This window comes from Orycteropus afer, unplaced genomic scaffold (genome assembly GCF_000298275.1).
Source record: "Orycteropus afer afer isolate SDZICR_OR568_19922 unplaced genomic scaffold, OryAfe1.0 scaffold00354, whole genome shotgun sequence".
Lineage (NCBI taxonomy): Eukaryota > Metazoa > Chordata > Mammalia > Tubulidentata > Orycteropodidae > Orycteropus > Orycteropus afer.
Window position 1 is genome coordinate 948,494 of NW_006921941.1, and position 25,113 is coordinate 973,606.

The following is a 25,113-nucleotide window of genomic DNA, read 5'->3' on the forward strand; positions in this document are numbered from 1 at the left end:
TATATATTCTGTGGTGGTTATGTTTGTGTGTCAACTTGGCTGGGCCTGATTGAGTGGCTGGGCAGCTGGTGGTAGTTATTCCACATGATGAGATTGGCAATCAACTCCATGGTAGAATCTACCACAAGCAGCTGAGTACCTGCCTTTGGGATGTGGTTTGCTTCTGTATATAAGGAGAAGCCTTGGGAATGGTCTCTAGTCTACGGCACGCTTGGACCTGCATGTAGCCGTGTCATTGCTCAGCAGCTTGCTATGCTCTGCTGACCTTGGGACTTACAATGGACTTAAGTTAATGGCCTGCCATGTGGTTTGGTAACATCAGGACTGTGCCTTTTTACATGTCAACCTTGGGGCTTTTCAGTCTCAGCAGCCAGCAGCTGAGTGGAGAAATGCCTCTAGCTCCAGTGGGCCGGGAGCTGGAGGCAGACCTGGACACCAAGGCTGAGGGGCTTTCACCCATCCCTAGAGCCTGGCACTTTGAATATGGACGTAAAGCCTCCAAACTGTAAGAGAATAAACTCCTATTTGTTGAGGCCATTCCATTTGTGGTATATATTCTTGTCAGAGCAGCATTAGCTAACCAGAACATAATCCTTTTTGCCTTGCCATAGCTGATCACTTACGCTGTCTACCTATGTATCCACCTGTAGATTAATGTTTGTTATTACTGATAATGTAATATTGGGTATGTAAAAGTGTTTACTTTTGTTGTCTGTACCTCCTGTGCACCTTTCCATGCCTTCCTTTTCCTTAGTGTTATTGTGCTGGTCACTCCCTTTTGGTATATTGCCTTTCCCTTCACCCAAATCAATATTTTTCTCTTACCTATCTAGCAATTTTCCCTCCTCTCACCTCCTATCCCTGGTAACCAACAAAGAAAGTTTCCTTCCACATATAAATTTTTCCTTGACTTTTTATAATAGTGGACTCATACAATATTTGTCCTTTTGTGATTCACTCAGAATAATGTCCTCCAAGTTCATCCATGTTAAGAGGTGCTTCATGGTTTCACATTATTCTTTAGTGTTGCACAGTATTCCATTGTGTGTATGTATCATAGTTTGGTTATCCATTCATCTGTTAACAGGCACTTAGGTGGTTTTCATCTCTTTGTGAAAGCCTTGACTTTTAATTTGAGGGTGCTCCTTCTCCAGCTCCTCCCCCTGAGCACAAAGGAGGAGGGAATTCAACACCCTATGCCCATTTACTGAGCATCTTTTATGTACCAACTCTACTGCTCCCATAGTGGACACCAGAGGAGAGGAATATATGGCCCCTGAGGTGCAGTGAATTACTTAGTATGGCTCTTTAGCCATGGTCTAGTGACTCCCACTAGATGACTAGGTGGGACTATGCAAATGTGAGGTGCTTGTGGCCCACCAAGGGGATTGGATAGCTTGTTAATAATGTAAATAAGGTACATGGCACCCTTGTGGGGTTTGCTGTTGTTAGGTGCCATCAAATCAGCTCTGACTAATAGTGACCTATGTACAACAGAAGAAAATACTGTCTGGTCATGTGCCATCCTCACAATCTTTGCTGTACTTGAGCCTATTGTAGCAGTCACTGTGTTAATACATCTTGTTAAGGGTCTTCCTCTTATTTGCTGACCCTCCATTTTACCAAGCATGAAATCCTTCTTCAGGGAATGGTTCCTTCTACAACATAACCAATGTAGGCAAGACAAAGTCAGCCATTCTTGCTTCTAAGGAGAATTCCTGCTGCACTTCTTCCAGGACAGGTTTGTTCATTCTTCTTGCAGTCCATGGTATTTTCAGTGTCCTTTGCCAGTACCACAATTCAAATGAATCAGCTCGTCTTCAGTCTTCCTTATTCATTGTCCAGTCTTCACATGCATATGTGGTGATTGAAAATACCATGGCTTGGGTTAGGCACACCTTAGTCTTCAAAGGGACATCTTTGCTCTTCAGCACTTGAAAAAGGTCTTTTGCAGCACATTCACCCAGTGCAATAAGACATCTGATTTTTTAGCTGCTGCTTCCATGGGTGTTGATTGTGCATCCAAGTAATAAGAAATCTTTGACAACTTCACTCTTTTTTCCATTTATTGTGATGTTGCTTATTGGTTCAGTTGTGACGATATTCCTTTTCTTTATATTGAGATGTAACCCATACAGCAGACTGTATTCTTTAATCTTCACCAAAAAGTGCTTCAATTCATCTTCACTTTCAGCAAGAGAGGTTGTGTCATCTGCATATCACAAATTGGTAATGAGTCTTCCTCCAATCCTCATGCTGCATCCTTCTTCATATAGTCCAGCTTCTCAGATTATTTCCTTAGCATACAGCTTGAATAAGTCTGGTGAAAGGATACAACCTTGAAGCACACCCTTCCTAATTTTAAACCATGCATTATTCCCTTGTTCTGTTTGAGTGACAGCGTCTTGATCTATGTACAGGTTCCTCAAGAGCACAATTAACTGTTCTGGAATTCCCATTCCTCTCAATGTTATCCATAATTTGTTATGATCGACACAGTTGAATGCTTTTGCATAGTCAATAAAACACAGGTAAATATCTTTCTGCTCTTCTTTGCTTTCAGCCAAGATCCATCTGACATCAGCACTGATATTCCTTGTTCCATGTTCTCTTCTGAATCCAGATTGTATTTGTGACTGTTCACTGTCAATATACTGCTGCAACCATTTTAAAATTATCTTCAGCAAAATTTTACTTGTTTGTGATATTAATGATATTCTTCAATAATTTCCACATTCTGTTGGATCACCTTTCCAACAGAATTGTGAGGGTGGGACTGTGCAAATAAGGTATATGGAACCCTAAGATGAGGGTTGGTCAGTTTTGCCATCTGCTAGGCTTTAAAATGAAGGAACTCTGCAAAGAAGAATGAAGAAAAAACAATGATGTATGGAAACAATTAGTCCAAGCGACTGGTATACCATGCGATCCTCAGCCTATATGACGATGAGACCAGAAGAACTAGATGGTGCCTGGCTACCACTGTGAACCACTTGAAGGGGGATCTATGTAGGAGATCTTGGATAGAGTGGGAGAACAATGTGGAACAAAACTCAAAATCATTAAAAAAAAAAAAAAAAAAAGGATCAGGTTTACTGGTGTGATAGAGCCCAGTGAAACCCCTGAGACTATGGCTTCTAGCTGCCCTTCAAGTCTGGAATTGAACCCACTCCTGTGGCTCCCAGCCAAACAAAAGACAGGCATATGAGCTGAACATTTACATTAGGTACATATACTCCTTAGAGAGATTAATCATGGGAGAATAGAAGGGCAGTGTATGTATAGGGAAACAGCTCAGGGAGCAGGAATGCATGGAGGGAAGGACACAGGGAAGAGGTAACTATGGGGAGGAAGTGGGAAGAGAGGTGCTACTCTGTGGGAAATTTCAGTCAATGTCATGAGACAAAATGTGTATGAACTGCTGCATAGAAAGTGAATTTGCTCTGTCAACTTTCACCCAAATCACAGTAAAATTTAAAAAAGAAGAAAAAGAGTGAGCTCTGGTGTCATAGTGCCTAAGGCATTTGACTGCTTACTAGAAGGTTGGTGGCTCAAACCCACCAGCCATTCCGTGGAAGGATGACTGGGCAATCTACTTCCATAAAGATTTACCACCTTGGAAACCTAAAGGAGGTCGCTATGAGACAGAATAGACTCAATTGCAGTTAGTTTGTTTTTTTTCTGAGGCTTAAAATGAGCCATCTCAGAAGCAGAAAGGGAAGACTCACTACCATCAAAAAGAAGAGCCAGAAGTGAACAATATCCTTGGACTTGAGATCCTTGCACTGAGATGGTGAGAATCAATGGCAGAGAAAGGGTGGCAGCAGAACCAAGAGACCAGAATGAGACAGAGCAGTGGGCTTCCCAGACCAAAGAGGGAGAAAACTGAGCACCTTCAGGCAAGAGGCTTGCTGGCAAAGTGGGGTGCCACTCTTGGCATGTATTGGCAAAGCTGAAAGAGCTTTCTAACATTTGCCCAAGTAGGGCGGAGGCTGAGGCCAGAGAGCAGTGTGCCTGCAGCATGGCTCTGAAGAAGCTATCCTGATTGAACACTTGTATCCTGAGCGTTCCTGATCCTGAATTGTAATCTGTTACTTTCCCAATAAATCCCATAATCGTGAGTTCTGTGTGACCATTGCAACAAATTATCTAGGGCAGCGGAGAAGCAGTGAGTGCCATGGAAGGGATGGGTGGATGGTTGGTGTCAGAATTGGTAAAAAAGTTGGAGAGTGGCAACGTGCCTGACCTCCACTTCACAGGAATTGGCATTGGGCTTTTGATACTGATAGTGATTCTTCCTTCCCCTTGTGAAGTTAGAGGAGATCAGACACTACCTCCGTGCCCTTTTTGTAGCCCCTCACCATAACAAATACAAAGAAAAACAGAAAAATGCATGAGAACAGCTTTTATAAGATTTAGACAAGAAAACAAGATAGTTTAATGAGGTACCCAGGTGTGGATAAAACCAGTTGTTGTCAATTCCGACTCATAGTGACCCTGTAGGACAGAACAGAACTGCTTAATAGGATTTCCAAGGCTGTTTCCAAAGCTGTAATATTTATGGAAGCAGACTGCCACATTTCTCCCACAGAGCAGCTAGTGGATTCGAGCCACAGAACTTTTGGTTAGCAAATGAGTGCTTAACCACTGTGCAGGGCTCCTGAAACCCATTGCCATTGAGTGGATTCTGACCTGTATAGGAGAGGGTAGAATTACCTCATAGGATTTCCAAGGTTATGGTCTTTACAGAAGGAGACTGTCTGCCACATCTTTCTCTTGCAGAACAGCTGGTGGGTTTGAACCACAGCCCTTTTGGTTAGTAACCTATAGCTTAATCACTGCACCACCAGGGCTCCTCTTGGGTGTGTGTAAAGTTGATAACTTTGAACGTCAGAGTTGGAGTTCACAAAAGGAGAGGTCAGTGTTGAGCTGGCTATTGGCCAAGAAGGAGCTGTATTTGTGCGTGTGCTCATGGGAGCAGGGAGAGCTGGGAGACTGTCCTGACTGAAGGTTTTGGAGATCAACAGAGGAGAATCTGAAGAGGGTGAGGTGAGAAGGCAGCAGAACACCAAGTTGAATTGGACAAAAGGGGTGCTGGGGCCATTTTAGGTTTGGCAAGAGGAGTGGGGATCCTGCCCTCCAGGCCCTTACAATCAGGGGGATGGGCACCAGAAGCCTGCGGATGCCAGCTCCATTCCCTATTAGGCAAAACGGAGAACCATCTGCACACTCCCAGGAGCAAGAGCAGATATTTTATAACTTCCTTTTTTCTTTTTAAGTCTAAATTAAAAATAAATGTTCCCTTCAGTTCTCAGATGTATATCTCTGGTGCAACATGCCCACATTCCCTCCCGCCGCCCTTTTCAGAGCATGGCAGGGGGCGGGGAAAGAGAAGGATAGAGAGAGGGGGCCAGCCCACCCGGCTTCTATGCCAGTGGATTGCATCTCTCCCAAGATGGAAACGCTTCAGGCATGGCCATGCAGACGAGTGGAGAGAGCCCAGAATGCAGCTGGTACAAAGGCAAGTGGAAGGAGAGGGAAATAGAAGCCAACAGCTAAGATGTCAAGCCCTGTCTTGCTGCAGGACCTCAGCCAAATTTCATCTCCTATCTCTGTTTCCATTTAGTTCATAACACGGCTGGAGTCCCCTCTGTGGCTCCAGCCTCCCAGCAGCTGTTCTCCTTGCACATCTATCTGTACCTATGCTGTTCCCCCTCCCCTTGGTGACCAGTCATGGAACTTAGTGATTAACACTCAGGCTTAGGTCACAGGAAGAGATGGGCTCAAATCCGGGCTCCAGTACTTACCAGCTATGACCACAATCAAGTTCCTTGAGCACTTAGTTTTTTCATCTGTTAAATGGGGGCAATCCTGGTACAATTTTGGATGCCATGAGAGGAGACAGTGCATGGGAAGAATTTGGTACATTGTCTGGCATGAAGCAAGTGCTCATTAGATGTTAGTTGTTAGTATCACTCCTCTCCTCCCATCTAGTTCTTTCCTAGCATTTGCCAATCACTCCTGTCCACCACTGTTTCTTATTTCTCTGAACTCCCTCACCTGAATCACACAATTGAGCATCATCTTGTTCCCATCTCATCTCTGAACACAATTCTTATCCCTCAAAAGAAGTGAGCTTCTAAAAGCAGAACACGGATCTTCCTCTCTGATGTCTCCCACAGCACTTGGCACAAAGCTGTGCCCACACTACAAACTGGGAAGAACATTGCTAATCCATTGATCATTAAGAACTGTGACTCATACCTGGCCAGGGAAAAGCTCAGATGGATTGTAACAATAACAACACTCATCTCTTCCTAATTCTTTTTTATTAAAGTCCCAATTGCATGGAGTGTTGGACAAGGGCTCCAGCCCTGGGCTTTGGGGAGGGGCTTGGATTTAGTTGTCAATCCCAATTCTTTACCTCTCCCTGTACTCACACTCTTGCACAGCCGTCTTGTGGAAGGAATGTATTTCCCTTCTTGACTTTGCTTTGGCCATTAGTATGTGGGAGGAAGTGGCCATGTGCCACTTCTGAACCCAGGCCTCGGAGTCCTCGTGTATTTGATTTCCCTTTGGTGTGTGGGGTTTTTTTTTTTTTTTCCTTTGTTAATACTTTATTGTGTTTTAGGTGAAATTTTACACAGCAATTAGGTTCCCATTTAATAATTTTTATATAAATTGTTCCATGACATTGGTTACATTTTTCACAATGTGTCAACATTCTCATATTTCCATTCTGTTTGTTCTGTTTCTATTAATCTAGCTTCCCTGACCTCCTTACCTTTTCATTTTTGTTTTAGGGTAAACATTGACCGTTTGGTGTCATATAATTGATTATTTAAGGGAGCAGAGTATTCACAGATGGTATTGTTTATTTTATAAGCCAATCATTATTTAGATGAAAGGTGACCACCAGGAGTGGCTCCTTTTTTGTGTTTCTGACATAGCAATGGTAAGACATGCCCTGTCTAGTCTGCTGGCCCAAGGAGGATGAGAGACAAGAGGAGCAGAGTCTAGCGTAGGTCAGCTGGCTCTCAGTTGACCCACAGATCTGCAATGAGAAGTAGACCTGTCCTAGCTGAGCCTAATATAGACCAGCCAAACCCCAACCAACCAGAGATCCCTAAGAATAAATGCTTGTAACAGAAGAATGGATAAATAAACTAGGGCACAGACACACACCAGAATACTATGCAATGTTAAAGAATAACAATGAATCTGTAAAACATCTCATAACATGGATGAACCTGGAGGACATATGGCAAATGAAATAAGTTAATCACAAAATGACAAAAAAAAATGACCACTATTATAAAAAGTCAAGAAAAGATTTACACACAGAAAGAAACACTCTTTGATGGTTACCAGGGATGGAGGAGGAGGGAGAGGAGATCACTAACTAGAGAGGAGATATGTATTAACATGGGTGAAAAAAAAGCAATATACAATAAGGGGGAGGTCAACACAATACGCCACAGCAGAGGAAGACACTGGGAGGTACACAAGAGTAAAAGGTAACAATAGTAAATACTATTACATACACAATCCTGCAATAACAGTAATAACAATAATTTACAAGTTGATACGCAGGTAGATATGCAAGCTGAACAGATGTGGGATGGTATATGAGAGTACATCTAAGACTATATATAGGTTTAGCAGAGGCTATTTCTACATACATATTAGTATGTGCTGCAAATAAATAGTAGAACATATGGAGGTAAAGTTATGAAGACTCTTAGCTATAACAAGAACTTTGAGGAACTGAGACACTGGGCTTGAGACCACAGTGTCAATCTTGGCCAACTGGCATAACATAGTTCACAAAGACAATGTTCTACATCCTACTTCAGTGAGTAGTGACTGGAGTCTTAAAAGCTTGCGAGCGGCCATCTAAGTGTGACTACTGGTCTCTCTCCATCTGGAGCAAAGGAGAGTGAAGAAACTCAAGGGCACAAGGAAACAATTAGTCCAAAGGACTAATGGACCACATGAACCACAGACTCCACCAGCCTGAGACCAGAAGATCTAGATGGTGCCTAGCTACTGTGACTGATTGCTCTGACTGAGATCACAATAGAAGGCTCTGGACAGAGTGGGAGAAAAATGCAAAGCAAAATTCAAAATCCTATATATATAAAAAAAAAGAAAATCAGACTTACTGGTATGATAGACACTAGTTGTTGTTGTTGTTGTTATGTGCCGGTGAGTCGGACCACAGACACTAGTAGAACCCTTCAAACCTAGAACTGAACCCACACCCAGGGATCACCTTTCAGACAAACAAGAGACAGGCCTATACAGTGAACAAACAACACCTGTAAGGAATAGATGCCTCAAAACAATCAACCACAGGAGATCAAAAGGGCAGTATTTGCCCATAACCAAGGTCTAGAAAGCAGGAAGGGACAGGAAAGACGGGCAAATGGAAACAGGGAACACAAGGAGGTAGTAGCAAGAGTGCCATTAACATTGAGGATATTGCAACTAATGCCATGAAACAAAATGTGTATTAATTGTCAAATGAGAAACTAATTTGCTCTGTAAACTTCTACCCATACTGCAATAAAACGTTTACCAAAAAAAAAAAAAGAAAAGAAAGAAAGAATATATGCTTATGGATGCCACTCACATTTTACAGGTGTTTGCTACTCTGCACTATAGTAACAATAACTAACTGATAATGGCAATTGTCACATATGAAGAGTGACTATGTTGTCCTTCTTGGTCCAAAATCTTGTACAATTACTAATGTACCTTGAATTATATCTTTGTTGGTACTATTGCTTCCTGGGGCAGCTGTGCTTATCAACCCACCTGGTGACCACTAGCCCATCTCTGGGGCTACTGTGAGAGCTCCAAGAAGGAGAGGGTCTGTGTTTGGGCCTAGTCTCAGGACAGGATCAGGAGTGGGGCCTACGGTACAAATCTAGTAACTGGGTCACAAGAAAAATCACACCTTCACTTCAAGCTTCCTCCTTCAGAGTGCTCTGATCTCTGCAGAGAGAGGAAGTCTCAATCTGGGAGCCAAAACTTCCTCAAATATCCCAATCTGTTTGGTTAGAAGCAGGACACAAACTGCTGAAGACAAGGACAGAAGGAAGCAAGGCCACTGGCCAAAATTCTATGGGTGATGATATTGGGACTCAGAAAGAAAGAACTGAGCAGCCCCAAAACTCTTGGCCAATTCCCATATAAAACTGACTCAAGTGATAGGAGGAGGATTAAAAATAAATAAATAAATTAGAGAGGACACAAGAGTACATGTGAAAATAATTGGGTGGTGAAACTTAAGCCAGGAGATGGGTATGGAATTATCTTGCTTAGGGAAGAGCTGGCAGAAGTAACTGTCCCTCTCACTCTGTTCCTTTTTACTTGGCTAATCACTCGTCATCCTTCAGGTTTTACCTTATTTGTCATCTCCTCCAGGTAGCCTAAGAAGACAAAGATATGCCTGAACCAAGCCATGGTATTTTCAATTGTCATAAACTTTGCAGGGGCAGGACCATAGCATGTTCACTTCTCACCCATCACAGTCCTCACTGGTAAAGTAACAGTCTTTTGACATCATATCCTTTCCCTCCGCCTGACACACACTCAATTCCAAAATGTCCCTCTTCATTTTTGATAGACCCACTATGGGCCCTGGTCCCCAGCAAGCTTCCTGGTTTTTCCTTCTACTTTTTCTCCATCTTTCTGGTTTATGTGGTTAATAATCTGAAAAGTAACACTTCAGTGCATTAGGAGTGCTGCTATTTAAAAGAGTTCCAGCAAATTAAAGAAAATATCTTTTGTGAAATGAATGTTTATCCTGACTGGTTAATTCCAGCTTAAACTGAGCAGCACCTCGTCAGGCACCGATTAGGTCAAAATGGCTAGTGGATCCCTTTATACTAGATGCAGGCCAGGATAAACACTGGGATTGGGACTTAAATGTGTGAAAAGAAGTCTGGGATGAAGAGGGTTGGAAGATGTTAGAATGTCCTGACATAAAGTGAGGTCCCACCTGGAGATGAGGTGACCTATGGCAGAGCCTTCTGATACATGGGGTTTCTAAGTCCACTCCTCAGAAAGAAGATGGGGCAATCTACTTCCGTAGTGATACTGCCTCGGCAACCCAAGGAGGGGTCGCTATGAGTCGGGTCTGACTCAACAGCACATAACAACAACAACAAGTCTATGTGAGAAGACTCAGAGTAAAGAGTGCAAGCTTTTAATTTTCCAACACAAAAGTCAGATTTAGAGTAATCGAAGGCCACTGGACTCATTAACTGGGAGTATGTGGTCTATACTTCTCAAAGCCCTAGCTGGACATGGGAGAGTTGGTTCTAAATTTAAGAGACAGGAAGTAGAGCACCAGTACAGTGAGCAACTCAGGGTTGAGGAGGGAGACACAGAAACTGTCTGGAGAACCTCAGACCAACAAGAGAAAGCTAATTAATTCCTGGCAGCCAAGGCCTTACAGTAGCCAAGGGTATAGGGCAAAGGCAGCAGTTGGGGAAGTGGAGAGAAGGCAGGATGGAGTCAGACCACTGGGACCTCTCCCCTGTGGCAAGTGCATAAAAAGGACAGTGCTACACAACTCCTAGTGGAAACTGTGGGAGTGGAGATGTGGACTATAAGCAGCAGCCACAGTAGATGGGGCTCATCTGGGAAGATCCTGAAGACAAGACTATGAACTATATATACTAGCCGTGGGAATAAGGAGCGTCCGGCAGCCCTTGGTGCACTGGCTTAGCTGTCGTGCTTGTATATAAATTGGGATGTCTTTGCCACACACTGAAGGGGGGAAAAGTTCCCATCTTCAAATGTTAAGCTTAAAATAAGACACTACATGAGTGCCAGTGGATCTGTGAAATCTGCTGACTAAACTGGCACCAGCCTCTGGGAGAAAACCAGCTCGTTTCTCCTGAGCTCCAGGAGTGAGCAGAGTGGGGGTGGGGCAACTCTCAGGCAAGCCTGTGGAACAGGTGTGAAGGGGCATGCTCACCTGGGCAGGAGGCAGCTTGGATGTTGCTCCCAGAGGTGTCATAGTCAAGGCAGCTTCCAGCTTCACTGTCTTCATTGCTCAAGGGCCCAGTGCTTAACACATTCGCTGGCACCCCCGTTTCTATTCTGGTAAGCATTCTGCATGTACATATTTCTTACCCACTCTACCAGACCAGGGGCTTCCCTAAGGTGTGGACTGGAACCTTCACTCCCCTTCAGACCAGGCATTTGCTGATGTGGCTGGTGAGTACCAGGCCTAGCACAGAAGTGTCAGAGAAGCCATGATACTCTTCCACACCATGTGAGGCAGTTGCCCGGGAAGGGAGTAGGACTAATGGGTCCTCAAATTATTTGTCAAAATGCCAAGATAGATAACCACCAGGTTCTTCACCTGCAATAGCTCCTCTAGGGAACTGGCCTCTAGCCCAACTGTTCTGAATCTTCAGCTCTGGCTATATGGGATAGGAAGTGGAGGTAGATAAGTATTGCTGTTTTGGCTCTGGCTGTCCCTCAGGCCTGCTGGCAGGTGTCCTGGGTCATACTGTCCATTTTACCTCAATCAGGTTCTCATAGAGGATCTCAGAAGCCAGGACAACCTATTCTTAAAACAAACCCAATTATTCACAGAAGAATGTTTATTCCAGGCTGGGAGAGGATTGGTCCTGACAACATCTGCTTCAACCATGAACTCCCAAACAGTATGGGAATGGATCAGCATCCAAGTTATTCCTGTAGGACCACAACAGTTGAACCAGTTGCCACTGAACTGATTCTGATTCATGCCTGCCATCAACTGGGAAGAACTGGCTAATTCAGGAGATACTAGAATCGCTATTTTGCAATAATCTCTAGTAATTGAGGTTTATCCCATACTTTTCTACTCTGCTCTCATTCTATTCAGGACCACTGAAATGACTATCTTGAGAGGATGAGGACAGAATAGGAAAGTATGGGATGAACCTCAGTAACACCATGCAAACTAGAAACAGTGCTGGCATGTCTGGAGTTAACCAGTTTATCCCAGTTCATGGCAGCCATTAACTCTAGAAGGGTCCATTTGGTCTCTGATGGGGAAATGAGACCTAATTCAACTTGCTGATTCATCCAACCAGTTCTTTGGTTTGGCAAAGAGATGATACTGCCAAAAGATACATCTTTTTTTTTTTCCCCCCCTTAAGGGTTGATGGAATATTTGTAAAAATTATTATGGCAAATTTTTGTCTACTTAATAACCAGCCTTCTTCTTAATAACAATCTCTATATAACTGAGGATCAACTATATACTCAGCTAAATACTACATGAAAGATAAGCAAAAGTGTTGTGAGGGACTCTTGGAAGGCTCATTAAAGGAAGCTGACTCAGTTGGGAGGTTCATCTTTTCACTTTTCCTCTCTTTCTTCCTTCTGGAATGTGGATATGATGATTGGAACTTCAGCAGGCATATTGGATCATGAATTGACTTTGAAAATAAAAGGCTGCATGAAGAAAAATGGACATCTGAATTCCTGATGACATTACCGAAATCTGCTCACCTCCAAGCTTCTTTAATATGAAAGAGAAGTAAACCCTTACTTTGGATTTTCTGTTATGTATATTTAAAAAAAAAAAAAACCAAGCTGATTGCCGTTGAGTTGGATCTGACTCACAGCGACCCCTCCTTGGGTTTCCGAGCGGTATCGCTATGGAAGTCAATTGGCCAACTTTCCTTCCGAGAAGTGACTGATGGGTTTGAACTGCCAGCCTTCTGGTTAGCAGTCAAGTGCCTTAGGCACTATGCCACAGATGATCCTAATCCTCACTACTATAATCATATACTTTGCTACAAAGAAAACCACAGTGAATATCAAATGGCAGAACTGTAGAGGCTGTACTCTCTGGAAATAAGGTAAACTAGGAAAAAAAAATATATTCTTTAAACCTAAACACTTTGAATTTTAGATGTGTTCTTCTGGTGGCTAACTGCATCCATGAATAATTGTCTCCTTTGCCATGAGACCAGAAGAACTAGATGGTGTCCAGCTACCATTACTGAGCATTTTAATCAAAGATTCTATAGAAGAATGCTGATTAAAAAAGCACAAACACAGAACAGAATTTCAGATTGTCATTAATTCCACATTTCTGGAGTCATGGAGGCTAGATAAACCCCTAAATTTACAGCCCTGAGATAATCTTTAAATCTTAAACTAAAAATATCTCCTAAAGTCATCTTGAAACCATACAATAGTTTAGATGAACTAGTAAGAAAAGAAAGGTCTGCCTTGAGCATTATGCTTTTTTAAGAACAATCTACATGGGATCAAATGACAAAAGCAACTTGAAAGATTAAACAGGAATTTTAGGGTGCAGGGAGTTTGTGTTAATATGGGAGAGAAAACTCAGGGGAAGAAGGTGAGAGTGGCTGCACAACTCAAAGAACGCAATCAGTGCCACTGAACTGTACATGGAGAAACTGTTGAACTGGTGTGTATTTTGCTGTGTACATTCTCAACAACAAAAAATAAATAAGTAAAATTTAAACAAAAGGAAAAAGTGTTCTTCTGAATATCTTAGTTGATTAAAGGGCAATTCTAAACTAGAATTTCAAAATTATTTATAAATAACAATATAAGATCACTATATGTGAAAATGTATTAAATATATCAAGAACTACACTTAGAGGCAAATTCACTAAGAACTTTTATTGTTGTTGTTATGTGCCATGGAGTCAGACCTGACTCATAGCGACCCCTCCTTGGGTTTCCGAGGCATTATCACTATGGAAGTAGATTGCCCAACCTTCCTTCCGAGGAGTGGCTGGTAGGTTTGAACCATCAGCCTTCTGGTTAGCAATCAAATGCCTTAGGCACTTCGCTACCAGAGCTCCCAGCACTTTTATTAGGAGGAAAGAATGAGAATAAATAAATTAAGCATTCAAGGTAAGAAGTATGAAAGCCAACCACAATTAAATGAAAGAAAAGGAGAAAAAAGGAAATTATAAAGCAAAAGCACAAACGAATGAAACAAAAACAAAAGAATTAATAAACATATCCAAGAATTAATTTCTGGACACAACTTTCACAAACTATTTTAATCAATGAAGTAGAAATTAGAAGTGGGGACAAGACTTACAATTTAGCAAAGAAAAGATTATTACATTTAAAACCATCAATATTTAAAACTTATTTTTACAATAAAAGACACCATGTTGCTGTTGTTGTTATGTGCTGTGGAGTCGGCCCCGACTCACAGTGAACCCTCCTTGGGTTTCCAAGGCGGTATCACTACAGAAGTAGATTGCCCAACCTTCCTTCCGAGGAGTGGCTGGTGGGTTTGAACAATCAGCCTTCTGGTTAGCAATCAAATGCCTTAGGCACTAAGCTACCAGAGCTCCCAAAAGACACCATAGAGTAAATGAAAACAACAGGGAGAAGAAATTTGCAATATATGTAACTTGAAAGATTAATATCCAATGTACGTAAGGAACTCTTACAAATTAATTTAGAAAAAAAAAGCCTATGGAAGACTAAATAAAGGATGTAAATTTACAGAAAAGGAAATACAAATGGCCAATAAGTAGATGAAAAGAAGCAAAATCCTTTTGGTGCTCAGGGAAATGAAAATTAAAACCATAATTAGACACTATACTCCCCAGTCAAACCAGCAAAAACATTAAACAGATGAATGCCAGTGTTACAAAGGTATGATGAAGTAAAGCTTTTTGAAGGGAAATTTGGAAATACATATTTAAATTTTTAATGTGCATAGCTTTTTACACAGCAAATACACTTTCTGAAATCTTCCCTTAAAAAATCCTCATACTTGGGAATCTACAGATTGGGAAAAAATATTCAGCAATGACATATCTGACAAGGGACTTATCTCTAGAATTTATAGAAAACTCCAACACCTCAACAACAAAAAGACAGATAATCCAATTAAAAAATGGGCAGAAGACATGAACAGACACTTCACCAAAGAGGATATTCAGGCAGCCAATAAACATATGAAGAAATGTTCATGCTCATTAGCCCTTAGAGATGCAAATCAAAACAACCATGACATACCATCTTGCTCCAGCAAAATGTGTGTGAACGGCTATATGGAAAATGAATTTGCTCTGTAAAATTTCACCCAAATCACAATAAAAATTTTTAAAAATTAAAAAAAAAAAAGCCTCATACTTGGGCAAAAAGAGCTTTATAGAGAGATTTCACAACAGTGTTGTATCTAGTAGCAAACAATCAGAAACAATCTAAATTCATCTCTAGGGAAGAGAATACAGGAAAAATGGATGAATGAAAGAAATAGATCTTTATGTAGGCAAACTATTAAATGTAATAAACTAATTATAGATAAATAAGTATACTGTTAACATTTTAAAGGAAAAAACACAAAATAAAAATATAATTTTAAAAGATGATTTATGTGCATGAAAATGCATAGAAAAATACTTAGAAGCTCACATCAAACCTATAAAAGAAGTCACTGATGGGAGTGGATTTGGGATTGAAGGTCATCAAAAGGACTTCCACATTGTTTTCATACTGTTTGAATTCTGAGTTGAAAGAACCCCTTCGTATATTACCTGTAAAAATTTTAAATATTCTTTAAAAAATTCCTAGTGGTATATCTGAGCTCCAAAGAACATATTCATGCATTAACTTGCACAATTAAAAAATATGTAGGTGAGGAGCTTTGTTTTAAATCCTGGGGATATTTCTGAACTCAAAAGAAAAAAAGAAAAAAATAGAAAAGATCCAAAGGGGAGGAGGGGGAGTGGTGGTGAAGTTTATCTATAAAGAAAAAGAGAATCAGGCCAATTACTGTGCATATCAGAAGCTCTGGTAGTGTAGTACCTAAGGCATTTGCTAACCAGAAGGCTGGTGGTTCAAAGCCACCAGCCACTCCGCAGAAGGAAGACCAGGCAATCTACTTCCATAAAGATTTTCCACATTGGAAACCCAAAGGGGGTCCCTATGAGTCAAACGCAACTCGATGGCTGTGAGGTTTTTTTTTAATTTTTGGTTTTATTGTTTGTATGTGAAGGGGGGAGGGAGGAGACATTTCCAGACATGTAAGGACAGAAAGGTTGCACAATCTACTTCTGTAGTGATACCGCCTCAGAAACCCAAGGAGGGGTCGCTATGAGTCGGGTCCGACTCGACAGCACACAACAACAAGGACAGAAAGCCAAACATAACAATATACACACACACACACACACAAGGGGAAAGCCTAAATAATCATGAAATTTAATATAGGTGTTAAAAAAAAGATTCATAAATCTAATGAGATTTCAGATTATTCCCCAAAACTTGGTAGGTGTGTATGGGTACAAGGGTAAGAGAAGTATCATGAAATGGCATGTTAAAAGTCTCTTCCCATGTGGGCAGTGTTGGAAGGCCATATTTATTATTCAATTCTTGAAATTGGTAAGGTAAATATTATGCAACTTGTCTGTAAAAATTAAAGATGAAGGATAATGGAGAGAATTAGGATGCTCTCCTTCCAAACCACTGAAGAACCAAAAGGACTAATGAAAACTATCACTCTAGTGATAAACAGGAAAAGAAATGGAAACAATAAGAAAGCTTAATAACCAACCAACAAGCAAGCCATTTGATGGCCTGGGTAAGTGTTCACAATAAGCAATGATAGAATAAATATGAATGGGTTACATTTCTTTTTTAAAATTAATGACAGTGTTTCTCAAATGGTTAAAAAAAAGGTATATTTTGTCTATAAGAGACACATAATACAATATGATACTGAAATTAAATGTCGCTCTTACATAAAAGTATAGACTATGATATACAAGGCAAACAAATTTTTAAAAGGAATAGCGATCGATATTCATACCAAATGAAGCAGAATTAAAAGCAACAATATTTAATGAACAGGGATACTGGGGGTATATGTGTATATGCCTTGGAAACCCAAGGAGGGGTTGCTATGAGTCGGATGTTGGTTATAGGTTTACAGGTACAAACACTGTTGTATATTTGTCTTACATCTAGAAATCTTTTAAACACTTAGTTGTTCTAATAGTTTGCCTATTCTCAAGAATATTTTTGTTTCTTCCTTTCCAGTCCTAATACTATTGTTGTTGTTATGTACCGTTGAGTCAGACCTGACTCATAGTGACCCCTCCTTGGGTTTCCGAGGCAGTATCACTATGGAAGTAGATTGCCCAACCTTCCTTCTGAGGAGTGGCCGGTGGGTTTGAACCACCAGCCTTCTGGTTAGCAGTCAAGTGCCTTAGGCACTATGCTACTAGAGCTAGTCCTAATACTAGTTACTTATTTTTTCATCTTTTACTACACATGGTAGTCTCCCAGGAAAATGGTGAACAGAAGCAGCATTATCAGGCTTTCTTGCCCTGTTCTGAACATTAAAAAATTATCTTTATTGTTTCATCTTTTTTCTTTTTTTTTAAATTGTGATTTGGGTGAACGTTTTACAGAGCAAATTCATTTTCCATGCAGTTCACATTTTGTTTCATGGCATTGACTGTAATTCCCCCAATGCAAGAGCTCTCTTCCTACTTCCTCTCTGTAGTTTCCTCTTCCCTGTGTCCTTCTTTCCTATATATTCCTGCCCCCTGAGCTATCTCCCTGTGCAAAAACTGCCCTTCTGTTCTCCCATGATTGAGCGTTCTTAGGAGTGTATCAACCTGATGTAAATGTTCACCCTATATGCCTGTGTATTGTTTGGCTAGAAACCATGGGAGTGAGTTCAATTCCAGGCATGAAGGCTAACTAGGGGCCATGGTCTCGGGGGTTTCACCAGGCTCTATCAGACCAGTAAGCCTGGTCTTTTTTATGATTTTGAGTTTTTTCCACATTGTTCTCCCACTCTATCCAGGATCTTCTGCACTGATCCCTTTCTGAGTGGATGACAGTGGTAACTGGGCACCATCTAGTTCTTCTGGTCTCATGCTCACATAGGCTGATGTTTACATGGTCTACTAGTCCTTTGGACTAATTGACTCCATGCATCTTTGGTTTTCTTCATTTTTCTTTGCTGTGGACGAGGAGAGACCCTCCGTTGCATCTAGATGGCTGCTTGCAAGCTTTTAAGACCCCAGTTCCTACTCACCAAAGCAGGACGTAGAACAATTTTTTGTGTAGTATGTTGTAGATTTTGTGTAGTATGTTATGCCAGTTGAGCTTGATGTCCCCTGAGACCACGGTCTTGAGCACACGGGTCTAACTACTTGCTCCATCAGAGTGGTTGACTCTTGTTTCATCATTAAGAATGGTACTTTCTATGGGATAGGATTTTTTTTGGGGGGGTGGGAGGGTTGGTAGATAAGCTATCAAGTTAAGGAAGTTCCCTTTTAGACCTACTCTGCTATTTTTTTCTTTTAAATCATTAAATCAAGTTATATTTTTAAAAAATGCTTTTTATGTATGTGTCTACTGAGATGACTGATCATGTTCCTTCTTCAATTTGTTAATGTGATTAATTATATTAATAAATTCTCCAGTGCTACCATTCTTGGTAAAAATTATTTGGTTATGATGTTTTTTAATACATTGCTGGATTCAATTTGGTATTATTTTATTTAGAATTTTTACATATAATTTCATAACTGATACAGGTCTGCAATTTTTCTCTTATACTTACTTCTTTGGTGGGTCTCAAAGTTATAGTAGCCTCACAAATGAATTTGGGTACATTTCACCTTTTTCATCCTCTTTTGGAAGTTCTTTAAAAATTGAGTTTGACTATTCTTTTGAATGTAGTCATCTAGAAAATAATTTGAGGCCAGTAGTTACAGGTCTATTCAGATTTTATATTTTATTCTGCTAGGTAGGTAGCATAGTGCCTAAGGCACTTGACTGCTAACCAGAAGGCTGGTGGTTCAAACCCACCAGCCACTCCTTGGAAGGAAGGTTGGCCAATCTACTTCCGTAGTGATACCGCTTCAGAAACCCAAGGAGGGGTCGCTATGAGTCAGATCTGACTTGACAGCAGTGAGTTTGTTTTATGTTTTTTTTAGGTATATAGCTAAGAGAAATGAGGGTATATGTCCCCTCAAAGACTTGTATAAGCATGTTCACAACACAACTATTTATTGTCAGCAAACTCAAAACGACCCAAATGTTCAGCAACAGTAGATGGATAAAGAAATTTTAATATATTCATAATGATGGAATATCACACAGCAATAAAAAAGAACAAAATACATATAACAATATAGATGAGTCTCACAATGTTGAGTGAAAGAAAACGAACACAAAAAAATACATACTGATGATTCCACTTATGTAAATTCAACAACAGGCAGAGTTAGACTACAGTGATGACATTCCCCAAAGTGGTTCCTTTTGGAGGTACTGAGTAGGAGGGACATGAGAGATTTCTAAGATAATGTTCTAAATCTTTATCTAAATGATATTTATATGGATGTGTTCACTTTATAGACATTTGTCAAGCTGTACATTTACAATGAGTGCACCATTCTGCATGTTTGTTTTATTCTAAAAAAGGCAGAAATGTAAGAGTAAACCTAACCCTGATTCCAAAATTGAATAAAAAGAATACTGAAATCCCTTTCTGAATTAATTTAAGATGGCATCCTTATTTTCCTGCTTGGGGAGACTTCCCTGTAACCACCATGTCCTATAGCAATATTTAAGGTTGAAAATATGCACCCAAAGACATTTTCAGACTCTGTGCTGGGTGTAAACTGGTGCACTTTTTATGGAAAGAAGTTTAATGATGCTCATCAGAATTAAGAAGAAACGTATACCATTTTTTTTCCCAATAATTCCCCTCTAGGAATTTATCTTAACCCAACAAATCACTCAAACATTTATGAACAATTTTTTTAGAAAAGAATCTTTTGAAGGCAATACTTACAATTGGCGTGCCAAAAGGAATGTATCCTGTGGGAGGGGAGAGAAAAGAGGTTTTATAATCCTACTTCCATTCCTTCCTAGGTGAGAAGCCTTTTGAGCTTGGGAGCTCTGGTGGCACAGTGCCTAAGGCACTTGACTGCTAACCAGGAGGCTGGCGGTTCAAACCCACCAGCCACTCCTCAGAAGGAAGGTTGAACAATCTACTTCCATAGTGATATTGCCCTGGAAACCCAAGGAGGGGTCGCTATGAGTCGGATCCGACTCAACAGCAGTGAGTGAGTATGAGTGAGTCAAGGCCTTGACTGATGGACGGACTTAGATCAGTTAGGCAGGAGGCACTTCCAGCTCCCAGACCTTTCCCCAGCTCGCCCTTCCCAGCCATCTGTCCTGAGTGGGGAGAGAGCTTCCCTTGTCCCCAGCCTCCCTCTCTCCATTCCCTTGTAAAACCCAGAGGCCCAGCCTGAAAGCAAGGTTGCCCCTGCCTGGGGCGCCACCACTTCACCACTCAGTAATAGTGATTTCCTCTACGAGGCATACGCCCCCTTGCCCACACTCACTACACAAAACTGGCCATCTTCCAAGAGCCCAAGTAGCCTTCTTCTCCTCTAAGTTTGTTTGTCTAGCACAAGCCCTTACTTCCCAGCACCATGAGCTATTTCTAGAGAGGGAATTCCCTCCACACTTGAGATGTGTACCTCTAAGTGTCTGAGCTTTTTAGACACCCCTCAGGAGAATAGTAGAGAGCTGACATGAAGTACAACCAGGTCCTGGTGGCCATCTCCTCTGTGTTCCTGGCCCAACACTATAGCAAGGCTCCTGCCACGATCCCCACTGTGGTCATCAGTGGGCAGCCTCCTGTCCCAGCGACCTGAGAGTGCATACTTGTGCATGCCCATGTACCATCGCTAACCTACTAACCCCCCTCTGGGTTCAAGAATTACAAGAGAAGTCAGGCTCAGGGTGAGAGCTTGAGGTCTCCTGCTATGCCCTGTGCAGGGGCTGGGGCGCACCTACAGCCCAGCTATAAGATGCTTGGAGCCTTTGTTGCCTTGAAGGTCCTGAAGGCAAAGCAAGGGTCACTGGGCACAAACTACTGATGTGCATGCTGGCGTCTAGTCCCTGGTTGTTTATTCTCTCATCCCATACAGTCAGGCTCTCTAGGGGTGGGGTCCCTGACTGCCCTTACATCAGAGCTGGACGTCTAAACCTCACTGATTGGAAGACTTCCCGGGCCGGGATCTTACTTCCTCCTTCTGACCACTGGCCTGTCCAGAATATGAATCCTGCCTTCTTGATGTGCTTAGTAGTTCAAACAGAACACAGACATTCTGAAAGGTGAATCAATAGCAGGACCAGAGAACAGGGAGTTTATCTGGGAATTAACTGCCTAAAAGATGACCGGGAAGCATGGCTTAAAAGGAAAGCCTGGTCCTGTGCTGAGAAGAGGAGGAGGAGTGCCTTATAGAAGCCAGGGCTGGTCTGTGGATAGGCGTCACCTCTGAGGTTGCCACTAAGTCAGAAGTGTATGACCTGGGTGAGAAGGCACCAAATTCACCTGTCAGGCCATGACTCCACCTGTCTGCTCAGTCAGAAGGGCAGGGGGACAGGCCCAGAGGATAGGCAAATTTTTAAAAACGTCACATGTGATTTTGAGGCCTGGTCAGAGTCTTATACGAGTGGGTCAAGGTGAACAGTGTAGTTGTGCATGTAACAGTCACCATTCCCTCCTCAGGCCAGCATACCTGGATGTCCTACAGTAGTGACTGCAGCAGGCAAGCACCCGAGGCAGAGCCAGAAGGGTCCCAGGGCTTACCTGACATTCTAAAGGGCATGAAGATCTTCTCATTGGTGTCCGGATGTAGAATAGCCTGGCAAGAGCCAAGAACCAGGGACAGAGCACAGTGTGACAGTAGGAGGAGGGGGCAAGCAGAGGCATTAGGGGAGTTAGGAGGGAGATGGGTTGTTCCCCAAGACTCAGGGACCTGTGGCTGTATCTGCCTTCTGGCCAGTTGGTCCTTTCCCACACTCAGGTCAAAGAAAACCAAAATGTTTGCCACAAACCACACCCCTTCTCCTGACTAACCTTCAAAGCTGACTTCAGGGAGACCAAAAGGCCATAGGGCCACTATCCCCAGTGTCTGGCACAGAGTAGGCACTTAATGAGGATTTTGTGGAAGGAGCCCAATCCCTTCCTGGAGCTCTGATGGCCCAGGAAAAGCATGCTTGGCCTGAGCACCAGTCTCAGAAACTCAGGTCGTTAGGGGCAATGGAGAAGGAAGGGGTGAGGCAGTCAGGAACAAATGGGAGGGGAGATCTGAGTATGCGGTAGCCATGGGAGAAGGGGCTGGTCCCCCGGACAGGGCAGGTCAGGGCCCAAGAGAACACAGAGAAGGGATAAGAAAAAAATCCAAAATGCAATTACCTGCTTGATTTTCTGTGCACTCCAAAGCTGAAAGAGAAAGGGGGGTGGGGCAGGGGGAAGGAAGGAAAGAAAGAGAGAAAGAAAAGCACATATCAGTTTAAAGTCTCAAGGCCATATTTTCTAACCAAGGATCATTCTAAATGCATAAGAGGCTAAAGCTGACCCCCTCACCCCAAGCCCAGCAGCCCCCGGGGGGGAGCATCTGGGAGCAATAGAAGGCCACAGATCCCACAAGGCAAGAACTGAAGACCTCCTACAGATCTCCAAATCAACCCCTAGAATTATTACAGAGGAAGAATCAGAAAGTCACAGACTAAGTTGGTGTAAAAGCCTGAGCTAGACCCTTCTGCCCTGACCCACAGACAGCCTGGCACAGAGGGTGAAGACCGGACCTGCTTAGGGCCTGTCTGTAAAGGAAGCTTCTGATGCATGGTCAGAAGTGACCAGCGAGGGTCAGTGAGAAGTCAGACAAGCCTGGGTGTAGATCCTGGCCACACCACTTAAGAGTCATTTTAGACCCTCTGGGCCTCCACTTACCTGCTTGCAAAGTGAAGAAACACCACATATTTTACCAGCTGGGGATGAGTGAGGTAACATATACCAAGTCTGGGCCAATGGGAGAAACTAATCATCAATTTAGCTGTTATTATCACAGTAAGCCTCGGAAGGAAGGTTGGGCATTCCTACTTCCGTAGTGATACTGCCTCGGAAACCCAAGGAGGAGTTGCTATGAGTCGGGGCCGACTCAATGGCAAATAACAACAACAACAACAACATCACACCAAACTAGCCCCATCTGCCTCTCAGAGGGGCTCTGTAATAGATTGAATTGTGTCCCCCCTGAAATACATGTTGTAAATCCTAACCCCTATACCTGTGGATGTGATTCCATTTGGGAATAGGGTTTTCTTCATTATGTTAATGAGGCCATTTCAGTGTGGGTGTGTCTTAAAATCTAATCACTTTTGAGATATAAAAACAGCTTATTAGGCATAGAAGCAAGGCAGCACAAATGCAGCAAAGACAGATGCTAGTGGAGATCTCCAAGAAGCTGAAAGATACAAAGATCTTCCCCTCCCCAGGGAAGATAGAACAAGAGTCTTCCCCTAGAGCCAGTGCCCTGATTCTGACTTCTAAGCCCCCTGAACCATGATGAAATAAATTTCTGTTTGGTAAAACCACTCACTTTTGTTACAACAGCACTAGCAAACTAAGAGAGGTTCTAAGACTCTCTTCTAATCTCCTCCACCATCTAGATGTCAATAGCCCCCCAGTCAATTTCCTTGACTATGTCCTTTAACAAACCAACAGCAACACTGGTAACAAAAAACAACTGGTGGGACCTTAATCTCATGGAAAAACTTGGTCAGTTAGCATAAAATAGTTCATAAAAATAATGTTCTACATCCTAGTTTGGTTAGTAACATTTGGGGTCTTAAAAGCTTGCAAGCACTTCCAGTAAGATGGAGGACTAGGCAGACAAGCCACACAGACCCTCCTCAACAAAGAAAAGAAAAGTCAATTGACAGAGATACAGAAGATAATCCTGGAGCCCTGAGCTTTGAAAGGAACTATACAGAAGTGGATTAGGCACCAACTAGTGGAAAAGCCTGAAAGAAAACAGTGAGTACAGAGATGGTCAGAGCTGTGGACTGTCAGTTACTCTGACGGGACCAAAAGCCTGACTATTTCCAAGTGGTGTTGGGACCTGAGATTTGACCTAAAGATCAGCCCTGGTCACCAAGGGCTGCAGGGATGACTGTGCTGGTGGTCTATGACTAGGAAGGGAAACAGCAAGGAGGGAGACAACCTGAGCTGTTGACTTTCCACTGTCCAGAGGGTGCAGCCATTGCAAATGTTTACAAGTGGCAGCCATTTTGGATACTGAAAGTGACTGAGGGTGCAGCCATTTTGAATGTTTACAAGCAGTGGTCATTTTGGATATTTAAAGTGACTGAGGGTGCAGTCATTTTGAATCTTTACAAGTGACAACCATTTTGGATTTTAAAGTGATAGCATTCTCATTCAGATTCCAGGGACCTAACATAGGCTCTGTTTGCCAAGGTCGGCAAGGACATACAAGAGGCTGACAACAGGAAAGGAGACAGGTGGTGTGTGTATAAGTGCTGTCAACTAGTGCATAGAGGAGCACAGCACAGTACCCTGCTTGTGTAGATAACATACAAACTAAACAAAGAGAACGAAAATTGTGGGCAAGTCTCTCCAATATACAATCACCAGTTAAATATAAACACAAAAACGTCACAATGCCTCAGAGACAACAGAGCATTACAGTTCACACAAAGAAGCAAGATAAAGCAGGAGAAACAAGGGACTAGCATACAGACCCAAAACACATGCCTGAGGAAGAGGTAGCATTGGAACTCCCTGATAAGGTATTCAAAAGAACTATATTTAGGTATCTTCAAAGGATTGAGAGATAGATCAAGGAAAACACAGACAAAACTCAAGAACAATTAAAAAGACAATACAAGAACAAAATGACAAGATAAATGAAAAATTAGAAATGAGACAAAATCTACAGATAGAAATCCAGAAGATTAATACTAAATTGTCAGAAATAGATAACATATTATACACATAGAAAGGGCAAAGGACTGCAATTGATGCAATGGAAGACAGAATTAATGAGATTGAAGACAAACACCTGAATACTTCTTTGGAAAAGGATCAATCAGAAAAAAGATCAAGACAAAATGAAGAAAGTCTAAGGTTCATGTGGGATATTCAAAAGGAATTCATTGGAATTCCAGAACAGGAAGAGAAAAATAAAACCACTGAGAAAATTGTCCAAGATTTGTTGGAGGAGAACTTCCCTGAAATGATGA

The 25,113-nt window shown here is 42.0% G+C and overlaps 1 protein-coding gene across 1 annotated transcript in view; it reads right to left on the reverse strand.

The window, feature by feature from the left end:
- SFXN5 (sideroflexin 5) overlaps nt 1–25,113 on the reverse strand; it is a 144,115-nt gene that overhangs the window by 69,822 nt on the left and 49,180 nt on the right. The window contains exons 4-6 of the mRNA XM_007952605.2: nt 22,265–22,291; nt 21,656–21,710; nt 19,844–19,869 (exon numbers count right to left, since the gene is read on the reverse strand). Coding sequence (XP_007950796.1) covers nt 19,844–19,869; nt 21,656–21,710; nt 22,265–22,291 — 108 coding nt within the window. The remainder of the gene's footprint in view (nt 1–19,843; nt 19,870–21,655; nt 21,711–22,264; nt 22,292–25,113) is intronic.